General features: G+C 42.3%; 1 protein-coding gene across 1 annotated transcript in view; it reads left to right on the forward strand.

Moving 5' to 3' along the window:
- Positions 1–1,817: 1,817 nt before the first annotated feature.
- SLC25A33 (solute carrier family 25 member 33) overlaps positions 1,818–21,358 on the forward strand; it is a 30,716-nt gene continuing 11,175 nt past the window's right edge. Inside the window, exons 1-2 of the mRNA XM_007453318.1 lie at positions 1,818–2,082; positions 11,112–11,291. Of these exons, the coding sequence (XP_007453380.1) occupies positions 2,027–2,082; positions 11,112–11,291 (236 nt within the window). The 5' untranslated portion in view covers positions 1,818–2,026. The remainder of the gene's footprint in view (positions 2,083–11,111; positions 11,292–21,358) is intronic.

Below are 21,358 nucleotides of genomic sequence, written 5' to 3' on the forward strand. Positions count from 1 at the left end.
AGGAGGGGGCAGGGTGCTGCTGTGGTGTGAGAAGCCTGGGTCCCAGTCTCAGACACCTCTATGGGAGCACAGCCAAGATGGAGGGCTGTGCTCCAAGGATGGAATCTCCTTGGGTTTAGAATCCCACCCAGATAGGAACAGTTCTCTCCTGGTTAATAGTGTTGCATTACTCTCTCCTGTTTCTACTCATGCCTCATAAATTGTCTTCAGCTAAAACCAGCACTGACTTTCTGAGCAACTGAATCAAGGGATTTGGGAGATCCAGGAAGCATGAAGAAAAACCTTTCTTTTTTCCCTGCCTCCCTCATTTCCTTCCTTCCTTCTTTTTCCCCAAATATGGAGCACTAGTATGGCTTTCCCCCTTCGCAGGGGCAGTAATGGCTTTAATATACAGCATTCACTGTATTTGTATTTTGGATGACTGCTCCTAAGAGCTGTTTTTAAAGAGTCCTCCCAGCAATCAAATACCTAGCTCCTGTGTTTGCACACAATTTCCCTTCTGCTCAAGCTCTTGCTGTGTTTACACACAGGACATCTAGCAGCTTGGTCTGGTCAAGGTACTGCTTTTAGCAGCTCTGGGAGACTGAAAACAAAGTGTTGGTATATTCTGTACCTGGTGCCTCTGGAGAGGGGTGAGAGTGGAGGCCGACAGACTCCAGGGTTGAAGGGGTGGCCTGTGAGAGCAGGTAGAAAAGTTTTGTTACAAGCGACACGAGGACTTGAAACCAGCAGCAGCAGTGGAAGGAGCACAGAGAGGGGGATACTTTGGGAGAATTCCAGGAAACAGAAGTGCCAGGTGGACTTGGGGGGGGGGGTAGGGGAGAGATGGAGAGAGGATTCCAAAGTAAACAGGAAAGTTTCTGGCGTTGGTGACTGTGCAGATGGTGGTGCCACCATCTTCCAGGACAGGAAATACAAGAAGCAGACAGGTTTGGGGGAGGGGAAGAATTAAGTCACGAGTTCTGTTCAGGACATTTATTCATTCGTTTCTTGGGCATTGCTAGTGGCAGATACCTTGTCAGGAAAAACCGTGAACAAAAGAAACAAAGTCCCTGCGATCCTGAAGCTTACACTCCAGGGGCGGAAGGACAGTTTGCACAAATAAAACAACAAAGTAACTGCAGAAGCCTATGTGAGGAAATTAAGCAGAGTCGTGTGGTTGAGTGTGCTGTAAGGGGGGGCCAAGGAAGGCCTGTGTGTCCAGACTTGGAGTTAAGAAGTTGCCAGGCTGAGTTTGACGGTGACCCAAGGACATACAAGCAGAGAAGCAGCTCGGATAGAGAAGCTCAGAAATCTGGGCTGGAGATGATCAGAAAAGAGGCCAAAAATCGTATCGCAGCATATAATGCTATTTTTAGAAAAATCAAAGATACACAAAATGATACCACGGGTACATTGGGGGTTAAGGCTATTTGGATCTTGTTTTTCCCCTAAACTGGGTGATGAGTACAGAGCTGTGAGATGTCATATGTAATTTATATACTTTTTTACACAGCGTATCACAAAGTAAACTTGACTAAAAAAAGGAAAAAAGGCCAGGTGCAGAGTCTCACAACGCTCAACGAAGAACCCGTTTCTGTACCTCCCTCATCAGGGACCAGGCAGCCTTGGCCGGTTCTCGCTTCACGCGCATTGGCTCAGGCAATCTCCCCGCCCATGTCCGCCCGCCAGCCAATGGGCGTGCGGGATCCGGGTCCACACCCCCGCCGCGCACCGCCCCGGGCCCGCGCCGCCGAGTGACGTCACGGCCCGGCCCCCGCACGTGACAGCGGCGCGCCGGGCTCCCGCTGGCCGTTGGGCTCCCGCTGACTGCCGGGCTCGCGCCGCAGAGGCAGGTGAGGCGCTTGTGGCCACGCGGCAGAGGGCGCGGGCGGAGGGAGCCAGTCGTGGGGGCGCGCGCGCATGGAGGCGGTGCCGGCGGCCGCCTGAGGACAGCCGGGAGAGCGGAGCGGCCACCTCGTGCATCCGTCAAGCCGCCTCGAGCCCGCGGCACCCGGCGGCTGCGGGCCGCGGAGCCGGCGCGGCCATGGCGACGGGCAGTCAGCAGAAGGAGAACACGTTGCTTCACCTCTTCGCCGGCGGGTGAGTGTCCCGGCCCGACTCCGCGCCCCCGCCCCGCGCCCTCGGTGCGCCGGGGCCGGTTACCGGCCCTCCCGGGGCTGAAGCTCCGCCTCCTGAAAGAGGAAGTCCCGGCGTGGGGGTGGTGGGGAGCCCCGGGGGGAGCAGGGCCTGTCCCACCTCCTGGCCGCATCCCCAGAGGGTGATTTTACGCCGTGTGCGCCGCGCCCACGCCCACCCCCACCCCCATCCCCATCCCCATCCCCACGGCACCTCCAGCTTTTTCTCCTTTTAAACAATTAGTGGCTGATCTGACGAGTGTCACTCGGGGGCGGTCCTGCCTGGCCCCGCTGCACTTAACGACCCTCTGCCTAGATTCTCCTCCTGGGCCTTTTCCCGAAGGCTCTGGGCGGTCTTGGGGATGCTTAGTTTGGCCCGGGAGTCCCTCAGGGTAGCGCAGGGGCGAGTTCAGATGGTCGAGAGGGCTGCCGGTATTGGGCATCAGCAGGGGCCTGGAAAGTGCTAGTGAACCGTGATGCAGCGGTCAACAACCTGTGGGAGAGCTGATGGGGGACGTCGGGACTAAGTGAAGTCGGGAAGGTGTGCTGAAATGCTTCTCACCTGCTGGTTGAAGCGTCCAACGTCAGAAACAACATTAAATCTAAGATGTGCCTTGCTTTGAAAGTATCATTAGCTTAATCGTCATGGCACCTTGAATGTTTTCAGTGGAGGCAACGTATTTTTAGGGAGGTGGGGTGGTAGGGGGTTAAGAAGGGAGCTGGTGATTTTGTTTTTTTCAGAAAATAAAAGTAAAAATGTTTTGTATTAGTAATTTGTTTTCTTTTAATACAACCTTTGGGTCCTTTTGGAGTCTTCTCGATGTTTGGAGTCTTATTTGAGGACCTCACAGGCCTGGCACAGCCATTTTTAAGTGTAGGACATTCTGCATAAAGTAGAATTTATCCTTGATTATTATCTTGATTTGTGTATTTTAGTTGCAGCTTAGTGTTTTTAGTTACTACCCAGATATGTTCCTTATTACAAACAAGTAATGGTTGAGAATTTATTTGCAAAAATGACCATGATGAAAGTGTTCCTGAGCGCCTTGTACTTTTTATCGTAGTGGATTACCCAGTTGTTTCTCCGGTCAGAAAATCGGTTGTTCTTCATACACAGGAACGATTTCTCATTCAGCTCTTCCCTATCAATCCCCCTCCTTTTGCTTCATCTCCCCCTTGATATTTACTTTGAGAGTAACACAAGGTTTGGGGAGGGATTCCTAAATTAAGACAGTACATTAATTTGTCATTGTGGGGAATTTTAAACAAGTTGACCATGTTATTTAAGTCATTTCTCAAGCTAAGAAGGATAGCTAATCATTTTTTTTTAATGATTTTATACTCAGTGATTTTGATTTATAGTTTTTAAGTGAGGTGGTCTTTTTAAAAATTCTTGTATTCCGAACTGGGAGAGTTACTTGCTCTGGAGCAGCCTCTGTGAGGCTTGCTTGGTAATTGATTCCCCTGTCGACATGAATCTCCCTGCACGCCCTTCACAGTGCCCTCTGGGTGCTGATTCTCCTCCCGGAGCACCAGCCTCTTACCTTGTGATGGAGGAAAACTGCAGGAGCCAGCACAGCTCTGGACTGATTAAAACTTGGAGTTTATTAGAGGGGTGCCTGGGGCTATTGTATTTAATAGGTTTCCTTTCCTTCATTAGCAGTTCGGGATTCCTTGCAGATATGCAAGAAAGAAAATGAATCTTCGAAAAGGATGCTTTCAGAGTAACTAATTGGATTTCGACTCATTCCCACCAGCCTAAAATATACTACTTCCGTTTCTTCTAGGGAAGATCATTACAGGAGCTAAGAGTCGAATGGGTGTGTCATGCAGTGAAAATCAGTCAGTACAGTGGTCCCCCCTGTGTGGTAGAAGGCTGTGCTGCTTTGCTCCAAGCAACTAGTTTCCACTGTTAAGCTGGACTCTTTCCAAAGAACTGAGTACTTTCTTTGAAAAGGAGTCAGAGCCCCTGCTTTTTAAGGGGGGCTCTGTGACATTTCTCCTGATTATTGAATAGCCATTGGAAACTAACATCAAACAAATTTAATGCTATAACTAATTAATAATACTGAGTAAATATTTTTATCAGGTACAACAGGCTTATGAATAGTTGAAAATTAATTTTAGATCCTGGAAAGTAAAAACTACACCCAAAATAACTCACTGTCTTTTAAATTTCTTAAAAAAATTTTAAGCAGTTTTGTGTGTTCTTCGCAAGGCAAAAATACTCCTAAGTTAACCTGTAATAGTCATCTTTTTAATATAGTGTTGCCCTTTAAGAAAGAAGAGAACTGGAGGAGAAACACCCACAAACCAATACCTAGAAATAAGCACTTTAGAGTCAGGTCTGTGTGTGTATATGTGCACCAAATGTAATCTCACAGTTAATTTTAAAATAGGCTCCCGGGCTTCCCTGGTCGCGCAGTGGTTGAGAGTCCGCCTGCCGATGCAGGGGACATGGGTTCGTGCCTTGGTCTGGGAAGATCCCACATGCCGCGGAGCGGCTGGGCCCATGAGCCATGGCCGCTGAGCCTGCGTGTCCGGAGCCTGTGCTCCGCAACGGGAGAGGACACAACAGTGAGAGGCCCGCGTACCGCAAAAAGTAAAAAATAAAATAGGCTCCCATTCTTTATACATTACTTCCTCCTTAGAAATATGTTGGGTTTTGATGGCAGCATGGTAGTGAATTCTCTGAGTGTACTCCTAGTCAATCGTTACTGTTCTGTGGTTGCAGTGAAGAAGGTAAACACAGTTTCCAAGCCCAGTGACAGAAATTCAGGGAGGCTCTTATAGTGATTTATGACAGGGCTACCTAATTCATTCTGATTACATAATTTCTCTCTGATCTTTCATTGCTAATTTTTTGCCGTTATAAACTGGACATCCTTATGTGTACCTGTGTAGTTGTCTGATTATTTCCTTAGGATAAACCATTAGAAGTACAATTGCTGAGTCAAAACACATTTTTAAGGCTTTTGATAGCTACCAGCATCTTCATAAGCCATCTCTTAGGGTGGTTTGCTTCTGTGTGAGGGAACCTCATTCATTGGATGTCGATTTTTTAGTATTTTTAGGGATTCTGCTGTTTTCTGCTTTCTCTCCTATCCCCAAATCTGGGTAGTATTGTTGTCAAAACAAAAAACCTAAACAAATTTTATTGTAAACCTATCATTCCTTTTCTACTGTTTAAACCAGACCATTAAGAGAAACACTGAAATCCTCCGAAGTGGCCCTTCTGTGTCTGGGCCTTATGTCTGTTGAGAAAAATCTCTTCTTAAACTTTTCCTATCAAATGACTTGGGAATTCTGGTTGTGCGTGTAGTGTTAGTGATGTCCTTTGCCTGCTGACCAAGCAACCAACGTGGCAGGGTGGCGATTCAGGAGAGTACTCAGCACCTGAAATAGCTGTGCTAAGCTGCCCTTAGATTAGAGGTTGATGGCCTCGATAATATGCATTAAGTCTTATTTTTATGGCATGGTTTTGTCATTAAATGTACTTACATACCCTTTAAAATGTATTTTAATGGGGATACGGTATGTCTTTAAGGTTTTTAAAATATGTAACCTAGATAATGTTCATAATTCAGTATTTCCCCCCATTACAGACAGCTGTCACCTGGTGTACTCCTATACTGTCCTTGTCCCTACAGATTTAATCTGTATCAGCTAATGGTTAGTTTTGAAGTGTTAGGCACATGTTAATATATCTGCTAAGGAACGATGTAGAGAAGATGCAAGATTTATTTGCAGTGATGAAAGAAGTTTTGATATAGTGTGCCCATTTATCTTATATAAGGCTTATATAAATGTATGAAGCCTATAAATTTACTTTGATTTCATCCAGTGTATTTCATATGTGTGACATTTTAAAAAAATGTATTGTGTTTGGATGAAAGATTCCTGCTAGAATTTAAGCTTCGTGAGGGTAGCACCCGTGTCTGTTTTCTTCACTGGTCCATCCTGAGTACACTGCCCACCGCACATGTTAGAGATACTTCAGTGATGCTTGTTTAATGAGTAACTAATTGATGTGGCCGGTTAAATTGTCCCAAATAAAGAAAAGCAGTACTTTATTTGTGAATTTTGAACATGGTTCTGTAGTAAGATTTGCTGAAACTGAATTGGCATAAGGCAATATTATTTTGGATTTGTGTGTTTGTGAAAGATAATGATTCTCTTCAGATTCAGCAGGTACTGTAGAGGTTTTTTTAAATAAATTTATTTATTTTATTTATTTAGTTTTGACTGTGTTGGCTCTTTGTTGCTGCACGAGGGCTTTCTCTAGTTGCGGAGAGTGGGGGCTACGCTTCGTTGCAGTGTGCGGGCTTCTCATTGCGGTGGCTTCTCTTGTTGCGGAGCACGGGCTCTAGTCGCACGGGCTCGGTGGTTATGGCATGCAAGCTCAGTAGTTGTGGCACAGGGCTCAGTAGTTGTGGCTTGCAGGCTCTAGAGCACAGGCTCAGTAGTTGTGGCCCATGGGCTTAGTTGCTCCGTGGCATGTGAGATCTTCGCGGACCAGGGCTCGAACCCATGTCCCCTGCATTGGCAGGCGGATTCTTAACCACTGCACCACCAGGGAAGCCTGCAGAGTTTTTTTATTCGGGTGCTGTTTCAGATTTTTTTTTCTAAGTGAGGTAGAATATAGAAAATGGCATCTAAAGGATAGTTACCTGCATCAAAAAATATGCGTTTTGCTTTTACTGAGTGAATACAGAATTTGCATAATCAAAATCTTCTAAGCCCTATGCTAGGTATTCAAATAAAACATTCCAGAAAATTATGTATAAAGAGGCACTCTTTTTTTCAAGTAGTGACAATAGAGGTAGCAGATGAAAGGAGGAAATTACCAAAAGCTCCAAAGATTGGGATCACAGGGTGTCTGGCCCTATTATTAGTTAGTAGAATCCATATTGTAGTTAATGTATAAGCTATGAGTCTGGAAACCAGTTTACTATCAGTTGGGTAGCAAGTATAATAAAGAGCATCTTGGTCTTGGCTTTAGTGTCTAAAATGAGTGAGTGTATAGAAAACAGCTTCTTGTTGAAAACATCTAGGTTTTAAAATCCTCCTTGTTGCTTGAAACTCAGAGTTAAAAGGTAAAATTTTGTGTACATAATTTAAAAATTTTGTCTCTGATCACATAAAGATTGTAGATTAATGTAGTGTACATACTGTAGTAGTAATAGTCCAGTTTTGTTCTGCTGTAAAGTGGAGGGGAGGAGTCTAATCCACAGGTGGAAAAAAACAAGCAAGCCCTATGTAGGTAAAGGTAAACAGTTAAATAAATACATCTTTATGTAATAAACACAAGACTTCAGTTCTGGGCAGGAAGAATGAGAGAAGGGAGAGAATGAGGGGAAGGGGAAGGAACAAGTAGTAAAAGATGAAAAAGGTGCAGAAAAATACAGGTAATAGGTTTTTTTTTAGAAAATTAGGCAAATAGGTTTCAGAGAACAACTACCTTTTGTGGCTCTTTTGAGATGTGTAATTTAACTGCTGAACAAGCAGCAACGTGGCAGGATGGTGATTCAGTAGAGTACTTAGCATATTTTAGTGGTCCAAGATATGGGTATCCAATCAGAATTAGTCAGTTTCTTGACTGTGTGATGCCAGGACTGCGTCACCGTGAAACTCAATGTCGAATGTGACTTTTCCTGCCTTCTGAGCATTGGCTACCAGGACCCTCAGCTGAACCTACTCTAAGACTTAGAAGGAGGTGGCAGAATTTGCCTGACTGCCATTGACCGCTGCACCCCAGACTGTATATGCAGAGCAGAAAGGTTATGGTTGTCAGCATTGTGACATTTGGAGTGTTGAGAGAGGCTTTTCCCGTCACTGTCCCCTTCCCTGTCACCAGCCCCTACTGGTCTGTAGATTGAGGGAGGTTGTGAGTCTGAGAGATGGGCACCTTGCTCTGTGTCCAGAGGCTTCCTGAAGGTGGGAGGCTGCTGCATTATTGGCCCATGCCAGCAGGATGAGAAGGGGCAGTGTGGTGTGCTTGGGAAGGACGTAGGGCTGACTTCCTACCCAGTGCCAGTCTTGTTGCTTCATGGTGGGTGTGGAAGGACACTAGTGGGCTCCATTGGCTTGGTGTCAAGGAGCATGGGGACCAGAGGAAGGAAGGACACCTAGTGCTGCCTGCAAGGTTCCCAGGCCAAGTTAGGCCAAAAGGAGGTTGGGGGCTGGACTGCTGGTGGGCCAAATACAGGGTTTCTCAGTGTCGGGGCTCTTGGGGAGATTGAGCGCCACCCCAGGGAGGCCTGCACACCATTTACACTGACTGATAACATTCTCCGGGGCCACCAATATACATAACACATGGCCAGGTGGACCCACAGCTAGACCTGGACCATTTACATAAGACTGCTTCTCTCCCAGTCCTCGTGCCCAGAGAGCCCTAAAAGGAAGGGAAGAAAAAAAAAGACGAAAGAGCAGACCAAGTCCCCTCAGTGTGTTCACGAGACTGAATTTGAACAGCTGCAAGGGTAGGAGAGGCAGGATTCGGTGGAGCACAGCTGAAAAGCAGTGCCAGGGAGGACTGGCCAACAGAACAGAGGTCTACACCGTCTCTGAATAGAGATTCCTGAAAAGCTCCGTTAATGCCTTCTGCAGAGTCACGGTGGATGGGGCTTCATCCCAACTAGTTGACCGGGTGAGGGGCCGGGCTAATATTGAAGGTCTTTGCATTGAAGAATTGAGAATTGACAGGACCTTTTCTTCCTACAAAGAATATAATTTGTGGTACTCTGAAGTGCTTTGGACCCAACTTGACTAAATATCTCTAGAAAATTTGGAAAGCCAATCTAGAGAAGGCAGTGTTTTGATTCATATGATGTTATCTCCTCAGACTGATGAATGTCCAGTACATGTGGTTCGTGAAGAAAAAGCAGTTGAACTGAAAGATTAACATTTAAAATTCTGCTGTGAAATGTCTTAAATTTCAGGAAGAATTTCTTTGGACAATTTAGTTTAATGTCAGAACTTGTCTTCTAATTAAGAGTATTTTCATGAATTTAATCTTCTAATACTCTAATTAAGAGTATTTTCATGAATTTGTATCCAACACAGCTTAATGATTTAAAATATCCTTTGGGGGGACTTCCCTGGCAGTCCAGTGGTTAAGACTCCGCACTCCCACTGCAGAGGGCATGGGTTCTATCCCTGGTCAGGGAACTAAGATCCCGCATGCCAACCTGCATGCCAAGCTGTTCAGCCAAGAAAAAAAACAAAAGTCCTTTGGGTATTTTTCATGAAAGATATTTTTTCCTGGTAGATGAGGAAGGGCTTAGCTACTGAGTTTACAGCTGGCAGTGCTTTCCCAGTTTTTAGTTGTTCCCCGCGATGCTGCGAGGCTGCCTCATCCCTCTTGTGGGAGAGGCACCTGAAGAGCCTCAGCTTGCCCTGAAGGAGGCTGGGACCTTTTCACCACCCCACCCCTGCCCTGGACACGGTGTGTAATGTGTAGAACGGTGGCTGTGGAGTGAGTGTGGCCCGCCATCCCCAGGAGGTGCCCGGCTCGCTATCGCTGGGCATCGCTTTGTTAGCAGGCACCATCCGGCAGGCCATCCTCTGATCGGTGGCATTGGTGTGGATGGCAGTTCGCCGAGGTAAGGAGCACTGCTGACCTGGGGACAAACCAAAGGTGGTTGACCCGTATCGTATTGGAACTTGTTGACTTTCTGATGAAAGAATTTACCCAAAGCTCTATTTATTTTTTTACGATTTTTTTTTTCAGCGACCTGAAGTCAGGTTATTGACTTCAGGTATTTCTTTTTCTTACTCTGGAGCTTGTAAGTTTTCCATTGTTTAAAATGTTATACTGTTTTTCAAGCACATGGCTCTTTTTTAAAAATATTTATTTATTTATTTGGTTGCACTGGGTGTCAGTTGTGGCAGGTGGGCTCTTTAGTTGCGGCACGCGGGCTTCTTAGTTGTGGCACGCAAACTCTTAAGTTGTGGCATGCATGTGGGATCTAGTTCCCTGGCCAGGGATCGAACCCAGGCCCCCTGCATCGGGAGTGCGGAATCTTAACCACTAGAGAAGTCCCGAACCTGTGCATTTTAATGCCAGGGATAGAAAGATGAATACAACGCAGGTCCTGATCTTCAGTGTTTTCCGAAGAGTAGAACCTGTGTCGCTGGTGGTATGGGGGTGGCTTTAGATGGTACAGGACATTGTTACCTAGAACCAGCCCATCAGACGTGCAGTTTCGTGGATATTATTGTTTAATAAAAGATGAAAGTAGGTATTCTAGGATAAATAGGTGAAAAATATTTAAATTTTAAGTTAGGTAATATTTCAGTATGAACAAATTGTAAAGGGTAGTTTGGGGAACGCTGACCCACAGAGACAGTGCATCTAATGAAATCCCAGAGGATGAGTTGATTAGTTCTGACTGAGGGAAACACAAGGACTTAATGATTAAAAAGTAAGCTTTAGTTTGATTTTCAACGGAGTCCAGATTAATCAGATTTTAATGAAAATCTGGGTTGTAATAAACACTCATTTTCAAAATAGTAGCGTTACCTGAATAACTATTTTGTTTCACTGTGAAAAGATGCATTCTCTAGAATATTCACTGCAACACGAGAGTGAAATTGGAAATGACATGAACGTCTAACGGTAGGAAATAGGTTAAAATATTATACACTGATAGAGAGGAATAGTATGCAACCATTACAAATGGTGGCGTAGGTGTCTATTGACATGGAAAGACATTCACGATATCTAGATAAGAAGAAAAAAATGTGAGATTGAAAAACCACTAATGAAAAGCCCTAAAGGATGTACTAACGTGTTAACTAACAGTGGTTATCTTTTTAAGCTGCTGGGATTTCAACTAATTTTTTTTTAAACTCTTGGTATGCTCTAATTATGAGATGAACATAGGTACCTTTTTTTTTTTTTTAACAGAGAAAAGTTCAGTTTCCCATTTCATCTGTGTACAGAACAGTATAGCTTTTCTGATCCTGTTGTGATTTCTTCTCTTACAGGTGTGGAGGCACGGTTGGTGCTATTTTCACTTGTCCACTAGAAGTCATTAAGACGAGGTTGCAGTCTTCAAGATTAGCTCTTCGGACAGTCTATTATCCTCAGGTTCATCTGGGGACCATCAGCGGAGCTGGGATGGTGAGACCGACGTCAGTGACGCCTGGACTCTTACAGGTTCTGAAGTAAGTTCAGTCGTGGTTCCAACTCCTGCCCCCAGCCCCCCGCCCCCACTGTCAATGCAGAATGTTTATCAGGCCCATCGGATGGAATGTTCTGTTTGTACAGGCTTTGTCCAAATTTAAGAATTAGGTTTCTGTACCAATACCTTTGAACTTTGACCTTGCTCTCTTGGCCCGAGGGCTCCCTGTGTGCACGTGATCAACATCCAAGGACAGTTAAAGTAAACCTAACAAAGCAAACCCAACATCCATGTTTAAACTGTTGCATCAAAGTGTTGCTCTTGCCCCAGATCTTCTGAGGACTAGTGAGAAGCTCTGAGGTGGTAGTGAAATTAAAAATTTTTAAATTACACAAGAGGAGGGTTGTGAATATTTTAAGAGGAAGTAATATGGAAATAAAATGTTGCAATTTTTTACTTTTTATTTGGAAATAATTTTACATGTATAGAAAAGTTGAAGTATATATTTAGTAAAATGGTCTTTAAAATTTTTGTTTCATACCTAGGCTATCTGCCTAATTTATTATTTTTACTGCATTAAAATATCTCATTTGTTTACAAAGTAGCTAAATATTCTTAGGTCGAATTTGGCTTACCAGTCTCTATGTGTAAGGCAAAATCAGTAATTCAGAAGAGCGCTTGGCAATGTCTGCGTTTTAGCTTGGGGCCTTGTGCTTTAAAAGAGATGTTCAGTAAATGATAGTTGAATTTGACTACACTGATATTCAGAACTCTAGCACTGATCATTGGGAGAGCATGGGTTCAAGAGAGACACAGCTGTGTATCAGTGTGCATGTTTAATTGGGAAGTGTTAGAAAAAGATGTAGTAAAATGGAAGTGCTCTGTCTTAATAACCACAACACTTCGCACTTTGGGCAGAATTCCGTCACATTTTAGATAAGGTAGAATGGATTGGAAAGCGCTTAATTTATTTTTAGGTACGTTTTGTTTGTAAAACCAACTTATGAGTCACTCAGGCACCCATGCCAAACACACGTACGAGGGTGCATCCAAGCTCAGGCAAAACTGGGCAGCAGGGCCAGCTGCCGAGGGCAAGGTCCCAAGTGGGAGAATCAAAAACCCAACTAGAGAAAGAGGCACTGCTACCCAAGACTCGAGGAGAATCTTTTTTTTTTTTTTTTTTTTTTTATTTAACCCTTAGAGAAATTTGGGGATAATTAACATCTTAAAATGTTGAGACTTCAAATCCATGAACATGATGTATCTCTCCAGATTTTTAGATCTTTTGTGTTTTCTCTCAATAAAATGTCATATTTTTTTGTGAAGATACCTTCATGTCTTTTATGAGATTTAATCCTAGTATTTGACTGGTTTTCCTACTGTCATAAATAGCATGTTTTTCAAGCGACTATGTATCTAGAACCCTTATAAAACTATGTCTCTGGCATCCGTGTAAATCTTTCTAAAATTATTTTATATCAGGGTTAGTAATGCTTTTTTTTTTTTTTTTTTTTTTTTAATTGAACGCTGAGAAGGGTTGGGGAGGCACAAAAGGCAGAAAGTTAGGGGCAGGCGCAGGGAAGGCGGAAGCACAGAGACGGGAGGCATGCTTTGCTCTCAGTAAGGAGCGAGACAAGCCTGTTTCCTCCAAAAACATGGCTCTGAAGACACCCCATCTCAGTTCACCTTTTTATAAGTGTAGTCACTAGCAGTGTCTCAAATGACACCTTTCTTCTGAGGAACTTAAAATGCTTTGGACCTAGTGAAACAGGTAATTTGCCAACTCTGCTGACATCCAAGGTGAACTTCCTCTTACATGCTTGCCAACAACGCGTGACTAGTGGATTCATCTACTTACTGTAACTGGGAAACTCTTGCCCGGAAGTTGAGGGTGTCACCGGGGCCAAGCCCGTAAGGTAAATGGGACTGCTTCTCTAGTTCAAGTGTTTCAGGATGCGTGTTCTGCACCCCCAGTACCTCTGTCTCTCTATCTCCAGTAAATCTCTCTCCATGTATGTTTTTCCCCAATTAGGACAATTGTTTACTAAAATGTAAACCAAAGGGGAAGAAGAGCCTCTCCATCTTTTAAAACACATGAACAGTGCCCACACCGCATGCAAGACAACCCGTTTTCCTAAGTGGTCCGGCGAGAGACCTTGCCCCCTGCTCCATCCTCGGGAGCAGTGGAGAAACTTCTGCCCAGATGCCTCCAAGGCCCATGCCCCACCCCCCAGTAAAAGCCAAAGCTACCTCCGGGGCCTGCCGGTCTCCGCACCCCTGTCACCCACCCCTCCCATTACTTCCCTGACTTCACCTCCTCGTATTTCCCCTCCCAAACCCTTTCGGCTACACCAGCCTCCTCCTGTCCCTTTAAAAGACTGGGAACTCTGGAACATTCCATATCAGGGCCTTTCTACTGGACATTATCTGCATGGCTGGCCCTCAGTTGTCACCTTTGCAGGAAGGCCTTGCAGTGACCATGCTGTTGAAAACTGAGCCCTTCCATCATGCCCTGTGCCTCCTTCCTGCTTTATTTCTATCCACAGCACTCACCTGTATCCAACACACAGTGTAGTTTACTTATTTATATTGTTTCTTTTCTCTCCCTGCCCCCACCAGAACGGAATTACCTCAGAGGCAGGGACTTCGGTTTGTTTTGACCACCGAGGTATCCCCAAGCACTGAGAATGCCACCTGTCACACAGCAAGAATTCAGGACAAATAGAACGTGGCACATCAGTAAGATACTGAATATAAAGGGCTTAACACACAGTCCTCCCCCCACCGTGTACATATAATAAATATTAGCTGCTATCATAATACATACTTTCTGTACTTTTGAAACATAAAATTATAACTGAGTTTCTTGGTAGCCAAGGCAAAAAGGGGACTCTCATACTACATAATTCTCATCTGGAGAAAGCACACTTGCTCTTTGGGGCAGATGTACGTCATTTCCTATTAATCAGTTCTGAAAGCAGTCTGTTACCCAGTACTTACATCAGACAGAGTACCAGCGTAAGAAGCATATCTTTTAGGATGCTTTAATGGAAGATGACTACTTTTCACTTTACCACCACCCACCTGGCTCATTTGGATCATTGGACTGCTTTCTGATTCTTCCATTTATCACCCCTAGGCTAGGGCAGAGCCGGCTCTTTATCCAGGAAATAGTAAACCGAGGACAGAGATCCAGGCCTTTTCTCTATGTCACAAAACCCATCAAGGTTGTCTGTTCACAGTTTCAGAAGCCATTGGGTTTATCAGATAATTATTCATTTAAAACTAAGCTGCTTATTATTAGTCTTACTCTTCCAAGAAATACTGCATTTATCTTTTTTTTTTTACTTCTTTTTATTTATTTATTTAATTTATTTTTATTTTTGGCTGCATTGGGTCTTGGTTGCCACATGCGGGCTTTCTTCAGTTGCGGCGAGCGGGGGCTACTCTTCGTTGTGGTGTGTGGGCTTCTCTTGTTGCGGAGCACGGGCTCTAGGCACATGGGCTTCAGTAGTTGTGGCACGTGGGCTCAGTAGTTGTAGCTCACGGGCTCAGTAGTTGTAGCGCAGGGCTCTAGAGTGAGGTTCAGTAGTTGTGGCGCACGAGCTTAATTGCCCTGCGGCATGTGGGATCTTCCCAGACCAGGGCTCAAACCCGCGTCCCCTGCATTGGCTGGCGGATTCTTAACCACTGCGCCACCAGGGAAGCCCAAGAAGTACTGCATTTAAAGACTTAGCAGACAACAGAATTTGTGCGCAGGAAGTTTATTTTTCAAAGTACAAATCAGTGTTTGCTTGTGTTTCGTGTTAGGTTAACCTATTAGAGAAAAAATATTCTCCAATGGAGCATCAATTACCTTTATATTTTGAATATAGTTACTTAAAAAGAAAAAAGGCAAGATGTTAAAACAATTAGGCTCTCACTATTAAATTTACCAAGGGGTAATTAATAATCCTTTTATTCAGGTATCTGCCTTAAAAAGTCTTATGACTTAGTCTTTTTTTTTTTTCCCTAATCAGAACTCCTGTTCTTTAAGCTACTGCAGGTTACTTTATTTTGGTTTTGTGAAGTACCTCTTTGCAAAGTAATATGTTAGTGAGGTCGTTTCTCTTTTAAACACTGATGGGTTCAGATGAGAGCTTTGTCCTGGATTGGTCTGTGGTATGCATAGTATGATCTAAAATAGTGAAGAGAATGAAACGCTCCAAACGGGACCCTAATTTCTTTCTGCATTTCTTTCCTAAATGAAAGTTTCTATGACTGTGGGAAAATTAGTCTGGGTCCTAACAAGCTGAGGAGTACCATTTATAGTAGGAACTTGATTGTTCCAGAAAAGTTTTGTAAACATCCAGCTAGGTTAGCAGTTTGAATTATGTAACAGATTTGACTTTTTGCCCACTGTTAATTTGCGTAACTATGGAGACAGCCTTTCTGCGGTTCTTAAAAGGCCTGAGTCACTTGAGGACATGCGTTCCCTACTGCATTATAGATGAGCGGCTCCCAGCTCCCTGGAGCCAGAGATTCCCTTAATTGTGTGTAGGTGACCCCTGGGCCAGCTGCACAGTGAACATTCGTGGGGACCAAAGATGGAGTCTGAACTTTAAAAAATGTTGAATGTATTGACTGTTTGAAATCTTTTACATGCTATACTATAAGGTGTAGGTCACTTCAGGGTGTTATTTGAGAGAAGTTTTGGTTGAGAGAGCCTGGCTTTTTAAAAGCCCAATCCTGTTTTGAGAAAGAGTAACAGTAAAGTATTTAAAGTTGAAAACACTAAACTCTGATGCCTGTATTAAGGACCAAATGGCTTGGTTTTGGCCAGTGTGAAAATGCACTGAAACTCCGTGTCCTTCATTTGGAGTGTTAGGTTTACAGAAACCCACGAATTGTCTTTACCCCAACCCTTGTTTTGTGGCTTTGTGGGCTACAAACATGAGTTCAGTATTTTTATAACCTATGACCTATAGCTTTTTTTTAAGAACTTTTTTTTTTAATAATTTCTAACTTACAGGAAAGTTACAGGAGCAGTACAAATAACTTGCTTATATACTCTACCTCAGGTCACTTGTCTTTAACATTTTGCCACATTTGCTTATTTGTTTTTGCTCTATATACATACAGTTGTTTTTTTTTTTCTGAACCATTTGGAAATAGGTTACATTGCATTATGTCCCTTTACCCTTAATTCTTTAGCATTTATTTTCTACAAAAAGGATATTCTCTTAAAACCAAAAATTTGAAGTTTTCAAATTCAGGAAATTTAATATTGATGTACTGCTTTTTAACTAATCTACAGTCTATATTCCAGTTTTATCATTTATCTATTGTTAAGCGATTGATTTAGCACAAGGCTTAAATTTTGTTTTAAAACTCTGTTTCTACCAATATGTCTTCTGTTTCCAAGAACTTTTGCAGTGAGGCTTTCTGGGGTTTTTTTGTTTAACTACTTTATTAAGATGTAATCTAGATGCCATACAATTTGCCCACTTAGAGCACACAGTTCTCCTGTTGTAGTATGTTCAGAGTTTTGTGCACCCATCACAACAATTCTAGAACGTTTTCATTCCCACTATAAGAATCCCCTAACCTGTTTGCAGTCACTTCCCATCCCCAGGACCCCAGCCCTAGACAACCAACTGCTAATCTTCCTTCTGTCTATATAGATTTGTCTCCTGGATATTTCATCTAAATGAAATCGTACAGCATATGGCCTTTTGTGTCCAGCTCCTTTCACCTAACCTACTTTTTTTTTTTTAAGATTTATTTATTTATTTTTTGGCTGTGTCGGGTCTTAATTGTGGCACGCCGGATGTTTGTTGTGGTGCGCAGGCTTCTCTCTAGTTGTGGCTTGCGGATTTTCTCTTCTCTAGTTGTGGCACGCAGGTTCCAGAGCATGTGGGCTCTGTAGTTTGTGTCACGCAGGCTCTCTAGTTGAGGCGCGCCAGCTCAGTAGTTGTGGCGCATGGGCTTAGTTGCCCCGGGACCTGAACAGATATTTGGACACTTACGTTCATAGTAGCCAAAAGGCAGAAGCAGCCCAAGTGTCCATCCACGGATAAATGGGTGAACGACATGTGGGGCATCCATATAATGGATTTATAATTTAGCCTTAAAACGAAGGAAATTCTGACACATGCTATAACATAGATGAACCTTAATGACACTGTGCTGAGTGAAAGAAGCCAGTCACAAAAGGACACATACTGTAGGATTCTACTTGTATGAGATCCCTAGAGCAGTCAAATTCATAGAGACAGAAAGTAGAAGGGTGGTTGCCAGGGCTGGGGTGGGGGGATGGAGAGTTAGTGTTTACTGGGTATGGAATCTGTTTGAATTTTTGAATTTTATTTATTCTTCTTAATACAGCAGGTTCTTATTAGTTATCCATTTTATACATATTAGTGTATACATCTCAATCCCAATCTCCCAATTCATCACACCCCCGCCACTTTCCTCCCTTGGTGTCTATACGTTTGTTCTCTACATCTGTGTCTCAATTTCTGCCCTGCAAACCGGTTCATCTATACAATTTTTCTAAGTTCCACATATATGCGTTAATATACAACATTGGTTTTTCTCTTTCTGACTTACTTCACTCTGTATGACAGTCTCTAGATCCATCCACGTCTCTACAGATGACCCAATTTGGTTCCTTTTTATCGCTGAGTAATATTCCATTGTATGTATGTGCCACATCTTTATCCATTCGTCTGTCGATGGACATTTAGGTTGCTTCCACGTCCTGGCTATTGTAAATAATGCTGCAGTGAACATTGGGGTGCATGTGTCTTTTTCAATTATGGTTTTCTCTGAGTATATGCCCAGTAGTGGGATTGCTGGGTCATATGGTAATTCTATTTTTAGTTTTTTAAGGAACCTCCATACTGTTCTCCATAGCGGATGTATCAATTTACATTCCCACCAACAGTGCAAGAGGGTTCCCTTTTCTCCACACCCTCTCCAGCATTTGTTTGTAGATTTTCTGATGATGCCCATTCTAACTGGTGTGAGGTGATACCACATTGTAGTTTTGATTTGCATTTCTCTAATAATTAGTGATGTTGAGCAGCTTTTCATGTGCTTCTTGGTCATCTGTACGTCTTCTTTGGAGAAATGTCATTTAAGTCTTCTGCCCATTTTTTGATTGGGTTGATTGTTTTTTAATATTGAGCTGCATGAGCTGTTTATATATTTTGGAGATTAATCCTTTGTCTGTAATTTGCAAATATTTTCTCCCATTCTGACGGTTGTCCTTTCGTCTTGTTTGTAGTTTCCTTTGCTATATAAAAACTTATGTTTCATTAGGACCTGTTTGTTTATTTTTGTTTTTATTTCCATTACTCTGGGAGGTGGATCAAAAAGATCTTGCTGTGATTAATGTCAAAGACTGTTCTTCCTGTTTTCCTCTAAGTTTTATAGTGTCCGGTCTTAACATTTGGTCTCTAATCCATTTTTAGTTTATTTTTGTTTATGGTGTTAGGGAGTGTTCTAATTTCATTCTTTTACATGTGGCTGTCCAGTTTTCCCAGCACCACTTATTGAAGAGACTGTCTTTACTCCATTGTATATCCTTGCCTTCTTTGTCATTGATTAGTTGACCACAGGTGCATGGGTTTATCTCTGGGCCTTCTATCCTGTTCCATTGATCTATATTTCTGTTTTTGTGCCAGTACCATATTGTCTTGATTACTGTAGCCTTGTAGTATAGTCTAAGGTCAGGGAGTCTGATTCCTCCAGGTCCGTTTTTTTCCCTCAAGACCGCTTTGGCTATTCGGGGTCTTTTGTGTCTCCATACAAATTTTAAGATTTTTTGTTCCAGTTCTGTAAAAAATGCCATTGGTAATTTGATAGGGGTTGCATTGAATCTGTAGACTGCTTTGGGTAGTATAGTCATTTTCACAATATTGATTCTTCCAATCCAAGAACATGGTATATCTCTCCATCTGTTGGTATCATCTTTAATTTCTTTCATCAGTGTCTTATAGTTTTCTGCATACAGGTCTTTTGTCTCCCTAGGTAGGTTTATTCCTAGTTATTTTATTCTTTTTGTTGCAGTGGTAAATGGGAGTGTCTCCTTAATTTCTCCTTCAGATTTTTCATCATTAGTGTATAGGAATGAAAGAGATTTCTGTGCATTAATTTTGTATCCTGTAACTTTACCAAGTTCGTTGATTAGCTCTAGTAGTTTTCAGGTGGCATCTTTAGGATTCTCTATGTATAGTATCATGTCATCTGCAAACAGTGACAGTTTTACTTCTTCTTTTCTAATTTGTATTCCTTTTATTTCTTTTTCTTCTCTGATTTCCGTGGCTAGGACTTCCAAAACTATGTTGGATAATAGTGGTGAGAGTGGACATCCTTGTCTTGTTCCTGATCTTAGTGGAAATGCTTTCAGCTTTTCACCATTGAGAATGATGTTTGCTGTGGGCTTGTCATATATGGCCTTTATTATGTTGAGGTAGGTTCCCTCTATGCCCACTTTCTGGAGAGCTTTTATCATAAATGGGTGTTGAATTTTGTCAGAAGCTTTTTCTGCATCTATTGAGATGCTCATATGGTTTTTATTCTTCAGTTTGTTAATATAGTGTCTCACATTGATTGATTTGCATATATTGAAGAATCCTTGCATCCCTGGGATAAATCCCACTTGATCATGGTGTGTGATCCTTTTAATGTGTTGTTGGATTCTGTTTGCTAGTATTTTGTTGAGGATTTTTGCATCTATGTTCATCAGTGATTTTGGTCTATAATTTTCTTTTTTTGTAGTATCTTTATCTGGTTTTGGTATCAGGGTGACAGTGGCCTCATAGAATGAGTTTGGGAGTGTTCCTTCCTCTGCAATTTTTGGGAAGAGTTTGAGAAGGATGGATGTTAGCTCTTCTCTAAATGTTTGATAGAATTCACCTGTGAAGCCATCTGGTCCTGGACTTTTGTTTGTTGGAAGATTTTTAATCATAGTTTCAGATTGGTCTGTTCATATTTTCTGTTTCTTCCTGGTTCAGTCTTGGAAGGTTATACCTTTCTAAGAATTTGTCCATTTCTTCCAGGTTGTCCATTTTATTGGCATAGAGTTGCTTGTAGTAGTCTCTTAGGATGCTTTGTATTTCTGCGGTGTCTGTTGTAACTTCTCCTTTTTCATTTCTAATTTTATTGATTTGAGTCCTCTTCCTCTTTTTCTCGATGAGTCTGGCTAATGGTTTATCAATTTTGTTTATCTTCTCAGAACCAGCTTTTAGTTTTATTGATCTTTGCTATTGTTTTCTTTGTTTCTATTTCATTTATTTCTGCTCTGATCTTTATGATTTCTTTCCGACTACTAACTTTGGGTTTTGTTTGTTCTTTCTCTAGTTCCTTTAGGTGTAAGGTTAGATTGTTTATTTGATATGTTTGTTGTTTCTTGAGGTAGGATTGCATTGCTATAAGCTTCCCTCTTAGAACTGCTTTTGCTGCATCCCATAGGTTTTGGATTGTTGTGTTTTCATTGTCATTTGTCTCTAGGTATTTTTTTATTTCTTCAGTGATCTCTTGGTTATTTAGTAACATATTGTTTAGCCTCCATGTGTTTGTGTTTTTTACATTTTTTTCCCTGTAATTGATTTCTAATCTCATAGTGCTGTGGTCAGAAAAGATGCTTGATGTGATTTCAGTTTTCTTAAATTTACTGAGGCTTGATTTGTGACCCAAGATGTGATCTATCCTGGAGAATATTCTGTGCGCACTTGAGAAGAAAGTGTAATCTGCTGTTTTTGGATGGAGTGTCCTATAAATACCAATTAAATCTATCTGGTCTGTTGTGTCATTTAAAGCTTGTGTTTCCTTATTTTCTGTTTAGATGATCTGTCCATTGGTGTAAGTAAAGTGTTAAAGTCCCCCACTATTATTGTGTTACTGTTGATTTCCTCTTTTATAGCTGTTAGCAGTTGCCTTATGTATTGAGGTGCTCCTATGTTGGGTGCATATATATTTATAATTGCTATGTCTTCTTCTTGGATTGATCCCTTGATCATTATTTAGTGTCCTTCCTTGTCTCTCGTAACATTCTTTATTTTAAAGACTATTTTATCTTATATGAGTATTGCTACTCCAGCTTTCTTTTGATTTGCATTTGCA

Source organism: Lipotes vexillifer, unplaced genomic scaffold (genome assembly GCF_000442215.2).
Source record: "Lipotes vexillifer unplaced genomic scaffold, Lipotes_vexillifer_v1.1 scaffold575, whole genome shotgun sequence".
NCBI lineage: Eukaryota > Metazoa > Chordata > Mammalia > Artiodactyla > Lipotidae > Lipotes > Lipotes vexillifer.